Raw genomic sequence first — 12,439 nt, forward strand, 5'->3', positions numbered from 1 at the left:
GCCCAAGAGCTCGTGGGCCCCCCTGCCTTGCGGGGTCTGCAGGGGTGGCCGGTATTCCAGTGCTAGTGCAATTATAAAAGCAGCACAATGAGGAAAGAACAACAATATTACGTTTTTCTACGTGCCAAGAATGTTCTGGAGCAGGCAATGTTGAAATCATCTTTAGACATGTTGTACTTTTCCTAAATGTAGTTTTGAAATGGACTAAAACAAGCAGACAGCTACAAAATTGCGTTTGAAAAAGGTTCGTTTTTTTCGGGGTTACCAAGGTAATTACAGGTTGCTTTCCCAAAGGTGGACAGGGCTAAGACATTCTAGCTAATACCAACTGAGAGTACTGTAAAGCTGACACCACAGAGAGAGCGTGAGAGAGAGAGAGAGAGAGAGAGAGAGAGAGAGAGAGAGAGACAGAGAGAGAGAGAGAGAGAGAGAGAGAGAGAGAGAGAGAGAGAGAGAGAGAGAGAAGAGAGAGAGAGAGAGAGAAGAGAGAGAGAGACAGAGAGAGAGAGAGAGAGAGAGAGAGAGAGAGAGAGAGAGAGAGAGAGAGAGACAGAGAGAGCAGAGAAAACACCAGCCCATGAACACATGATGATGGTGGCCTGGCTTTTGATGAAACAATTGATATTTACTTCACAGTGACCACCAGCCCGGAGACACACATGACTGACTGGCTGGCCACTAAACAACTTGAAAATGGCTGGAAAATGGCAATGAAACATGAGTGATAAACTGTGAAATACACCAGATAGATAGGCAACAGTGTTGAACTTCCAACCAGAAGAACAAATCAGGGAAGCTTGGATGAATATCAATAAGACAGGAATAAGAACAATATGAATACTATGTTGTTGCTGAACACCATTATATCACATAGTGTGTATTCTGAAAGAGAACAGCTCTTTTGGATAGCTGATTCAACAATAAATGTTACACGTTCAGGTATAACACATATAGTCAATAACCCGTATATACTGATGGTATGAGGATGGTACAAAGTCAATGGTGGTACAAATGACTTCCCATGTCATAATGTACCTTATCACTTTGCTCCTAAATACAAGGACAGGGAGTGACCATGGCGTGTTTGTGTGTGTGTGTGTGTGTGTGTGTGTGTGTGTGTGTGTGTGTGTGTGTGTGTGTGTGTGTGTGTGTGTGTGTGTGTGTGTGTGTGTGTGTGTGTGAGAATGGGGGTGGGTAGGTGGAGCAGAAAAGGGCAATGTGATGTGATGGCTGATAGCCCTGGTTTGTGGCTCGTGTGTGGAATGAGAAGGAGTGTGTAGAGAGTGTGCGTGTGTGCCTCTCTGCAGTGCTGGGGGCCGGCCCCACTCGTGCTGAATGCAGAGCAGGCCAGATCAGGCCATGGCAAATCACTACAAGGCCCTCCTCAGTGACTGCAGCACAGCACAGCAAAGCCCTCAGTCTGCACCTGGGGAATGGAGAACACTGCTTGGGCTGTCTCTCTCTCTCTCTGTGAGTCAACAGAAACAGAATCAGCAACCCAACCCCAACATGACACAAACAAACCTAATATGAACACTCTTTTTGCTATTGATGGAGAATAAGTATTTGGGTTTGTTTCAACAATATAATCTCAATTAATAGAATATCAATTGAATGTTTATTACTGCATGCAACAAAAATAGTTTTTTTGATTTTGTCAGAGGCTATCAATGCAACAAGCATACTTTCTTTCAACATGAGAAGCTATTTTGAGGTTTTGGTTTAAATACAACCATTAGTGTCATCAGCATAGTAGCTATAGGATGAGCTTTCTACTATTGGGCATATTTCATAATATCCCTTGTCTTAAGTCTTATTCACAAACAGTGAAGGGAAGCCGACTGAACCCATGAGGAGGATTCCTAAAATGGTTCCCGGAAGAACACAATCCATAAGACAGTTGCAGATGCAAGGAACCCTTCACCATGGGAATGAAAACATTTCAGAGCTTTGAACGCAGAACAATACATCACTGGATTCATCCTGCATTATGCTGTAGCAGCCTGCCACGCAGCAGAGCAGCGGAAAAGATACATGTGTGGGTGTCATTGCTTCATCCCCAGCCATATCTTAGTGACAATCAGCTGCTTATCAGAGGAGGGGACCATGTAGCTATAGACACAAATGAATGGGATATGTGTTACGTCCGTTGTTGAATGAGTGAGACCAAAGCGCAGCGTGGAAAGTGTTCATCGTACTTTATTAAATGAACACCAAAAAATATATATATATATATCAACAAACGTAAAGCTCTGTAGTGCTAAACAGCAACTATACAAAGACAAGACAAACTAGGGAGGAAAACAGGCTGCCTAAGTATGATTCCCAATCAGAGACAATGATAGACAGCTGCCTCTGATGGGGAACCCTACCTGGCCAACAAAGAAATAGAAAACTAGAATACCCAAATCACACCCTGACCTAACCAAGTAGAGAAATAAAAAGGCTCTCTAAGGTCAGGGCATGACAATTTTTTCCTTCAAATCATTGCTGTAATTCCTGCCACTCGATCATCACCCTACCAGTTTTTCTTTCCATCTAAAATGATGTTACCATATTGTTTTGAACCATGTAATGCCAAATGTTCAATGTAATGATACATCAATTACATTCACCAGTGGTCAACAACGCTGAGCTTGGAGAGCTATATGGTGTACAGGTTGTTGTTCCAGCCCTGCATCAACCATCTGGTTTAACAAGTCAAGGTCCTGAAGAGCAGTACTGTTGTGTACTGTAAGACAGTGCTGGGCTGCAACAAAAACCTGCACACCTAGTAGCTAACCATTTCCAGGGATTATCTATGACCACTGACACAGACAATGCACTTACTGCACTGCAACTTCTAGTGACTGTCTTCTTGATTGTGTGTATTTTTCACACTTTTCATATTAGACCGTCATTCCACGCATGCAGACACTGGAGCTCTTTGAGTGGTGCATTGTTAGGTTCTGCACAGCAACCCATCCTAAAGTAGGCTTAACCCCAGTGAGACTTACAGAGGGATGGTTAGATGGGGCCAGCTGCCTGCTTCATGGTACACCTCTCCAATAGAAATACTATCATCCATAATTCATACTACCAGAGACAGAAAAACTTTATTTCATGAAGTTTTTCGAGTCTAAGTGTTGATATTGTCTTCTATTTTTTTTACTCATTAAACATTTAAAAGGTGGGCTTTGGCGGCCCCTAGAAAACAAGAGTAGGGCATGGTCATCTGCCTAAAGCCACCAGTCCGCATGGATACCACGCATGCACGCAGACACACACATGCACGCACACATGGACACGCACACACATTATTTCACACACGCAGACTATTTAAGTTGCACTTGATATGCGTGAGTCATGAAGAATGGGGAGGATGGACAGTGGGTGCATGTGTTGAGAAATTAATAAAGACTATTTGCTGTTAGATTCATAGACTTCCGTCATCTATTATTTAGCATGGAGAAGAGCACTGGATTGGTGGCGGCTACATCTTTCTGACAGCGTGTACATTTAGATTTTAACAGCACAAAGTAAACATTTTGTTTTGATAGTGAAGTTCACATAGGACAGCAAGGAAAAATACCCATTTAGACTTGCATATGAAAATGATTGCATTGCGTCCTTACAGTACATAAATCGAATGGATTATATGACAAGTCTTAGAATACAGTCAAGTATTAAATCTAGGGAAAAAAAATACTTGACATTATGAAACGTATGTATTCCATAAACCATAACCGCATATCCTCTCAGCTCCAAAACGTCCTCCCGGCAAATCCATTTATGGACGATTAAGAGATTGATATAGCTTTCAACATGGTTGCTTTCGCCTCAGCGGACAAATTGTGAAAGATCAACAAAAAAGAAACCGCTGCATTTGCCCTCCATCCAAAAGTCAAAACGACATTATCTTTGTCTATTGAGTTTGTTAAATGCCCCACATAAAGTGAATTTGCCCCCGGGGTCTAGGAAACAATCGAGTAGACGAGCGTCCCATTTAAGCAATTTGAATGATCAAACTGTGCAACGCGTACCATGCAATGGCCCCCATCACCAGAGAACTAGGTCAATAGCACTGAGGCTAAGTGACACCACAGGGCTGCCATGCCCTCCTCCTTGCTCTCGTGGAAGACTCTCGCCCAGCCAGGTCAGCAGGGAAATAGGGCCAGTCAGTCATGAGGTCAGACAGACATGGACACAAGACAACGCAACAGGCTGGTTGCATGGCTGGAACAGGGACAAGGGGCATGGGCACTATACTAGTCTAGCCTGACCTCACAAGGCCTTGCAGACAGACAGGGCATAGCACATGCACACATCCCTGGGGTCAAAACGCTATCTCAAACCTATGGCCTTCCTTTCTTGCAGTGTGATACTCATTTACCAGACTCTTTTTATTTTAATTTTATTTTTTTACATACATTTCTCTGTATACATTACAGTAGCGATTAGAGAGCAGAGACTTACTCTGGATGTTGATTGACACTGTGTCTTTTTCCCAGGACACAACGGTGATGTAGGCCTCCACTGAGGCTGGGATAATGCACTTGAACACTGCCACATTGCCTCTCATGGCTTTCTGGTCCTCCACGCGGACCGTGTAGGGCTCTCGTAGAACTGAAAGAAATGGGGGGGGATACAGACAAATGTTCTTGTTGAAAAACATAAGAAATTACACAAGAAATGACACTGATGAACGAATTGACTTTTATTTTCCTGTTTTGTCAAAATATTTGGTAAGTCTATATATTTTGTTCCTTTTCTTAATTCGCTGCTTTGCTCACACTCTCAACCCAATGTGAGGTCTGTGGTTCACGTTGTACATTTCCAGCTGAAAGGCTGAGCTTGTGGTCACTAGTCCCACTTAGTGACCAACAAGCTTCTGGTCAACTTCTTCACAGCCATACTGTCTGCAGCCCTAACTCCCACCTCTGTAATCAACAGTTAATTTCCAGAACCACACTGACCACTAACCACTACATGGTCCAGGGCACAAGACTAAATAGAACAGTATTATATTGTATTGTTATGGTCTATGGTCAATTCAGTTTCATCTCTTAAACTGACTGAACTGAAATGGAATCAACCCCAGCCTTGGCATTGCCCCTATACTGTAAATAAACAACCACACTGTAAAGTATAGGTATAAACCAACTAGATAGACAACTCACCAGCCTTAATATGGACATCTTGGCTCCTGATTTTCCCTGAGGGGTTCTCCGCTGTGCAATAGTAGGTGTTGTCATGTATGAGGTTACTGAAGCTGGAGGGGTTGAAGTGGAAGATCTGGAGGGTGCCATTTGGGTGCACGTGGCGGATCCCGGGGACATCATAGATCTCCTCTCCGGTGGCCAGGTACCAGCGCAGCGAGGCGGGGGGCACGCTCGCGGCGGGACAGGGCACCGAGGTCCCTGTGGTGCTGGCAAACACTACCTCTTGCACAGATGCATTGACAAAATATAAGCTGGAACGTAAATCTTCACTGAAAACTGCAAGGCAAACAGAGGAGAGGAGAGGGGGGAATGTTAGTCATTGATTGTGTGTAGGTTTTCTTCTCAACCAATGTTCAGCCTTTAGTCACCTTTGATTTATACCACTATATCCCTGATCCTAAATGTGAAGAAAAAATACTGAGCCCATTTATGTTTTTAGGGATGGGTTTTTTTCATCCTTATTTGAATGGTATTTTTATGAGGATTATTTTACAATGTAACATTCTGAGTTTTAGAAAAAAAACTGAAACAAAAAAAGAACAATCAATGAATGGCTTGAAGGATCCAGAAGAACCAGTCTCCATCTTAACAATGTTGGCCATTGTACTATTTTTCTAAACTAAAACCTCTGAAAGCCTAGTCAGCAGAGCTTTTAAATCAAGTTTTGGTATTGGAATAGACAGAGCTCCACTATGCATTTATCTTTAAGGTTTCTTATATTGTACTACACTTTAGGTCTGTGGTGGTATAATGGTTTTGTGCTCTGACGACATGGCCAAAGTGCTGTTTTTAACTGCAATGAGGATTGGAGAAAGGAGAGTTGTTCAGCATTGAGAGGCATTGCAGAGGAGCTGAGGGAGAGGAGAGGAACTTGGAGGGCCAGCATACCACCAGACCTGATTACAAACACAGTGCATCATGGGAAACTGCGGCTAGAGGTCTGCTCACCAACCGCCATAAGAAACGTGCTGTGTGTGTGGGTGGATGCTGCTACTCCACCATACCATACCACACCACACCCCTACAACCCAATACTGCACCAATCTTTTATGAGCTTCACACTTAGAAAAAAAGGGTTTTCCTATGGGCTGTCCCCATAGAACCCCAGAGAACCCTTTCAAGAACCCTTTTATAGGGACTGCCGAAGAACCCTTTTGGAACCCTTTTTGCTAAGAGTGTAGTGTGGTGTGCTGCATAGGCAGGCACTGAGGCTTCTGGGAAATCAGAGATACTAGGCAAGCACTCCATGTAACCGATTGTCAACATAGGCTTTGGAATAAGTACATGAACAATCTACTTCTTATATGGCCGTTGGTTTGTTAAATGGATTATTATTGTACAGTTGAAGTCGGAAGTTTACATACACTTAGGTTGAAGTCATTAAAACTCATTTTTCAACCACTCCACAAATTTCTTGTTAACAAACTATAGTTTTGGCGAGTCGGTTAGGACATCTACTTGGTTCATGACACAAGTAATTTTTCCAACAATTGTTTACAGACAGATTATTTCACTTATAATTCACTGTATCGCAATTACAATGGGTCAGAAGTTTACATACACTAAGTTGACTGTGCCTTTAAACAGCTTGGAAAATTCCAGAAAGTGATGTCATGGCTTTAGAAGCTTCTGATATGCTAATTAACAGCATTTGTGTCAATTGGAGCTGTACATGTGGATGTATTTCAAGGTTTACCTACAAACTCAGTGCCTCTTTGCTTGACATAATAGGAAAATCAAAAGATATAAGCCAAGACCTCAGAAAAAAAAATGTAGACCTCCATAAGTCTGGTTCATCCTTGGGAGCAATTTCCAAATGCCTGAAGGTACCACGTTCATCTGTACAAACAATAGTACAAAAGTATAAACACCATGGGACCACGCAGCCGTCATACCGCTCAGGAAGGAGACGCGTTCTGGCTTCTAGAGATTAACGTACTTTGGTGCAAAAAGTGCAAATCAATCCCAGAACAACAGAAGATCCTGGAGGAAACAAGTTTTTAAAAAGTATCTATATCCACAGTAAAAACGAGTCCTATCTCAACATAACCTGAAAGGCCGCTCAGCAAGGAAGAAGCCACTGCTCCAAAACCGCCATAAAAAAGCCAGACTACGGTTTGCAACTGCACATGGGAACAAAGATCGTACTTTTTGGAGAAATGTCCTCTGGTCTGATGAAACAAAAATAGAATTGTTTGGCTATAATGACCATTGTTATGTTTGGAGGAAGCAAGCCGAAGAACACCATCCTAACTGTGAAGCACAGGTGTGGCAGCATCATGTTGTGGGGATGCTTTGCTGCAGGAGGGACTGGTGCACTTCACAAAATAGATGGCATCATGAGGGAGGGAATGTTTGTGGATATATTGAAGCAACATTTCAAGACATCAGTCAGGAAGTTAAAGCGTGGTCAAAAATGGGTCTTCCGAATGGACAATGATCACAAGGATACTTCCAAAGTTGTGGCAAAATGGCTTAAGGACAACAAAGTTAAGGTATTGGAGTGGCCATCACAAAGCCCTGACCTCATTCCCATATAAAATGTATGGCAGAACTGAAAAAGTGTGTGCGAGCAAGGAGACCTACAAACCTGACTCAGTTACACCAGCTCTGTGAGGAGGAATTTTCCAAAATTCACCCAACTTATTGTGGGAAGCTTGTGGAAGGCTAACCGAAACGTTTGACCCAAGTTAAACAATTTAAAGGCAATGCTCCCAAATACTAATTGAGTGTATGTAAACTTCTCACCCACTGGGAATGTGATGAAAGACATAAAAGCTGAAATAAATCATTCTCTCTACTATTATTATGACATTTCACATTCTTAAAATAAAGTGGTGATCCTAATTTTTACTAGGATTAAATGTCAGGAATTGTGAAAAACTGAGTTAAAAGTATTTGGCTAAGGTGTATGTAAACTTCCGACTTAAACTGTATATGAAACAAACTGTTGAGAACAATACCAAACCTGTATTTTTTCTTAAACGCGAATAGATTGGATTTGTTGTTGTACATTTGTCATCTCATCACAGTTTGTAGTGACTTAATTAGGTATACAGTCATTTTCCAGACTTCCTACAACCTGCCTGTGACTTGTGGCCTAAAGCTGCTACTGTTGTCACTGTAACCAGCCTACCTGTTGGTGTGTGATCCTACACTCCCTGGCATGTCACTACCCAACCTGCCTGCCTGTGGTGGCTGCCAAACCCCCTCCCTTGGTAACAAACATTTTATCACTTCATAAAATCCTAACAAGAGTTCCAAACTCCACCAACCGCTTTCACCTAATCAGGTATAACATATAGCCTACAAACACTTGCACATGCATGTTGGTTGTGCAGATATCTCTGAGGCCACAATCATACTGGCGTGATTTTTTATTTTACTTTTTTTTATTTCACCTTTATTTAACCAGGTATGCCAGTTGAGAACAAGTTCTCATTTACAACTGCTACATGGCCAAGATAAAGCAAAGCAGTGCGACAAAAACAACAACACAGAGTTACACATAAATAAACGTACAGTCAATAACACAAAAGAAAAGAAAAATAGAAAAATCTATGTACAGTGTGTGAAAATGTGGAAAAGTAGAGATATTGGCAATAAATAGGCCATAGAGGTGAAAATAATTACAATATAGCATTAATTCTGGAGTGAAAGATGTGCAGATGATGCTGTGCAAGTAGGGATACTGGGGTGCAAAAGAGCAAGAGGGTACGTAATAATATGGGGATGAGGTAGTTGGGTGTGCTATTTACAGATTGGCTGTGTACAGGTAAAGTGATCGGTAAGCTGCTCTGACAGCTGATGCTTCAAGTTAGAGAGGAAGATATAAGACTCCAGCTTCATAGATTTTTGCAATTCGTTCCAGTCATTGGCAGCAGAGAACTGGAAGGAAAGGCGGACAAAGGAAGTGTTGTGGATGACCAGTGAGATACAGTATACCTGCTGGAGCGCATGCTATGGGTGGGTGTTGCTATGGTGACCAGTGAGCAAAGATTTATAGATGACCTGGAGCCAGTGGGTTTGGTGATGGATATGTAATGAGGGCCAGCTAACGAGAGCAGTGATGGGTAATATATGGAACTTTAGTGATAAAACGGATGGCACTGTGATAGACTACATCCGGTTTGCTGAGTAGAGTACTGGGGGTTATTTTGCAAATTAAATCGCCGAAGTCAAGGATTGGTAGGATAGTCAATTTTGTTTGGCGGCATGAGAGAAGGAGACTTTGTTGCGAAATAGGAATCCAATTCTAGATTTCATTTTGGATTGGAGATGCTTAATGTGAGTCTGGAAGGAGAGTTTACAGTCTAACCAGACACCTAGGTATTCGTAGTTGTCCAGATATTCTAGGTCAGAAACGTACAGAGTAGTGATGTTAATCAGGCGGGAGGATGCAGGCAGCAATCGGCAGCAATCGGTTGAAGAGCATGCACTTAGTTTTACTTACTTTTAAAAGCAATTGGAGGCCATGGAAGGAGTGTTTTAAGGCATTGAAGCTTGATTGTGATTTTGACGCCATTTCCGGTCACAACTTGCAGACTTGTTTACGTGTTGCTGTGCGTTTTGTTGCAAACCTTACTTTGCTACTTACTTACTTTGCTACCTAACAACTTTACGGTTTTTACTTTTTAATTACCGTTTCATTCAACTTTTTCACTCGGGATGCTTTATCTGGACATGGTTAGTCAGGACCTCCAACAGCCGAAGCTGAGTAGTAACATTAACATGACTCCTTCTAATTGCAGTCGCTGTTCTCATAATATACAGGAGAACGAGAATGATCGCCTTATGGCAAGGATAGCTGTGCTACAAGCCCAGCTTCAGACGCAATCGTTAGGCAAGGGTAATTTCAGTGTAGGAAAGGATGAAACAGCGTCTGTGCCACCAGTAAGTACAGATAGTAACATTAGTATAAATCCCCTCGCACGGTCCCCGCAGCCGGACAACTTTCTCACAGTTTCTGGAGGGAAATGCTTTAGGAATGCTCAACCGGTGTCGCTCATTCAGCCGACAGAAACTTTCAACCGGTTTTCCCCATTAAGCAATGAGTCAGAGTCAGAGGCCGAGCCTTCTCTTGTCTCTACTCCTCCCGTTACGGGGTCTAAGACGCCGAAGCTTCCCACCATTAGCTCTGACAAATTGAAAACTCTAGTCACTGGCGACTCCATTACCCACAGTATTAGACTTAAAATGAATCATCCAGCGATCATACACTGTTTACCAGGGGGCAGGGCTACCGACATTAAGGCTAATCTGAAGATGGTGCTGGCTAAAGCTAAAACTGGCGAGTGTAGAAAGTATAGAGATATTGTTATCCACGTCGGCACCAACGATGTTAGGATGAAACAGTTAGAGATCACCAAGCGCAACATAGCTTCAGCGTGTAAATCAGCTAGAAAGATGTGTCGGCATCGAATAATTGTCTCTGCCCCCCTCCCAGTTAGGGGGAGTGATGAGCTCTACAGCAGTCTCACAACTCAATTGCTGGTTGAAAACTGTTTTCTGACCCTCCCAAAAGATAGAATTTGTAGATAATTGGCCCTCTTTCTGGGACTCACCTACAAACAGGACCAAGCCTGACCTGCTGAGGAGTGAAGGACTCTATCCTAGCTGGAGGGGTGCTCTCATCTTATCTACCAACATAGACAGGGCTCTAACTCCTCTAGCTCCACAATGAAATAGGGTGCAGGTCAGGCAGCAGGCTGTCAGCCAGCCTGCCAGCATAGTGGAGTTTGCCACTAGCACAGTCAGTGTAGTCAGCTCAGCTATCCCCATTGAGACCGTGTCTGTGCCTCGACCTAGGTTGGGCAAAACTAAACATGGCGGTGTTCGCCTTAGCAATCTCACTAGGATAAAGACCTCCTCCATTCCTGTCATTATTGAAAGAGATCATGATACCTCACATCTCAGAATTGGGCTACTTAATGTTAGATCCCTTACTTCAAAGGCAATTATAGTCAATGAACTAATCACTGATCATAATCTTGATGTGATTGGCCTGACTGAAACATGGCTTAAGCCTGATGAATTTACTGTGTTAAATGAGGTCTCACCTCCTGGCTACACTAGGGTCCATATCCCTGTGCATCCCGCAAAGGCGGAGGTGTTGCTAACATTTACGATAGCAAATTTCAATTTACAAAAAAAAAGAAGACGTTTTCGTCTTTTGAGCTTCTAGTCATGAAATCTATGCAGCCTACTCAATCACTTTTTATAGCTACTGTTTACAGGCCTCCTGGGCCATATACAGCGTTCCCCATTGAGTTCCCTGAATTCCTATCGGACCTTGTAGTCATAGCAGATAATTTTCTAATCTTTGGTGACTTTAATATTCACATGGAAAAGTCCACAGACCCACTCCAAAAGGCTTTCGGAGCCATCGTCGACTCAGTGGGTTTTGTCCAACATGTTTCTGGACCTACGTACTGTCACAGTCATACTATGGACCTAGTTTTGTCCCATGGAATAAATGTTGTGGATCTTAATGTTTTTCCTCATAATCCTGAAAACTAAAATAATTTATCATAAGAAACTAGCTCCCTGGTATACAGAAAATACCCAAGCTCTGAAGCAAGCTTCTAGAAAATTGGAACGGAAATGGCACCACACCAAACTGGAAGTCCTCCGACTAGCTTGGAAAGACAGTACCAAGCAGTATCGAAGAGCCCTTACTGCTGCTCGATCATCCTATTTTTCCAACTTAATTGAGGAAAATAAGAACAATCCGAAATTCCTTTTTGATACTGTCGCTAACTAAAAAGCGAGGATGGCTTTCACTTCAGCAGTAATAAATTAATGAACTTTAATTAAGATTATTATTAGAAAGCAAATTACGGACTCCTCTTTAAATCTGCATATTCCTTCAAAGCTCAGTTAACCTGAGTCTGCACGACTCTGCCAGGACCTAGGATCAAGAGAGACACTCAAGTGTTTTAGTATTATATCGCTTGACACAATGATGAAAATAATCATGGCCTCTAAACCTTCAAGCTGCATACTGGACCCTATTCCAACTAAACTACTGAAAGAGCTGCTTCCTGTGCTTGACTCTCTATCCACCGGATGTGTACCAAACTCACTAAAAGTGGCAGTAATAAAGCCTCTCTTGAAGAAGCCAAACCTTGACCCAGAAAATATAAAAAACTATCGCCTGTATCGAATCTTCCATTCCTCTCAAAAATTTTAGAAAAGGCTGTCACTGCCTTCCTGAAGACAAACAATGTATAGGAAAT

At 42.5% G+C, this 12,439-nt stretch overlaps 1 protein-coding gene across 5 annotated transcripts in view; it reads right to left on the reverse strand.

Annotated features, from left to right (window-relative positions):
* The window catches only part of LOC112257806 (Down syndrome cell adhesion molecule homolog), a 139,501-nt gene that overhangs the window by 93,866 nt on the left and 33,196 nt on the right, over positions 1-12,439 (reverse strand). For all 5 annotated transcript variants that reach the window (XM_042326813.1, XM_042326812.1, XM_042326810.1 and 2 more), the window contains exons 2-3: positions 5,160-5,477; positions 4,456-4,605 (exon numbers count right to left, since the gene is read on the reverse strand). In XM_042326813.1, the coding sequence (XP_042182747.1) occupies positions 4,456-4,605; positions 5,160-5,477 (468 nt within the window). The remainder of the gene's footprint in view (positions 1-4,455; positions 4,606-5,159; positions 5,478-12,439) is intronic.

The sequence above is a fragment of the Oncorhynchus tshawytscha genome, linkage group LG09 (assembly GCF_018296145.1).
Source record: "Oncorhynchus tshawytscha isolate Ot180627B linkage group LG09, Otsh_v2.0, whole genome shotgun sequence".
NCBI classification, from domain to species: Eukaryota; Metazoa; Chordata; class Actinopteri; order Salmoniformes; family Salmonidae; genus Oncorhynchus; species Oncorhynchus tshawytscha.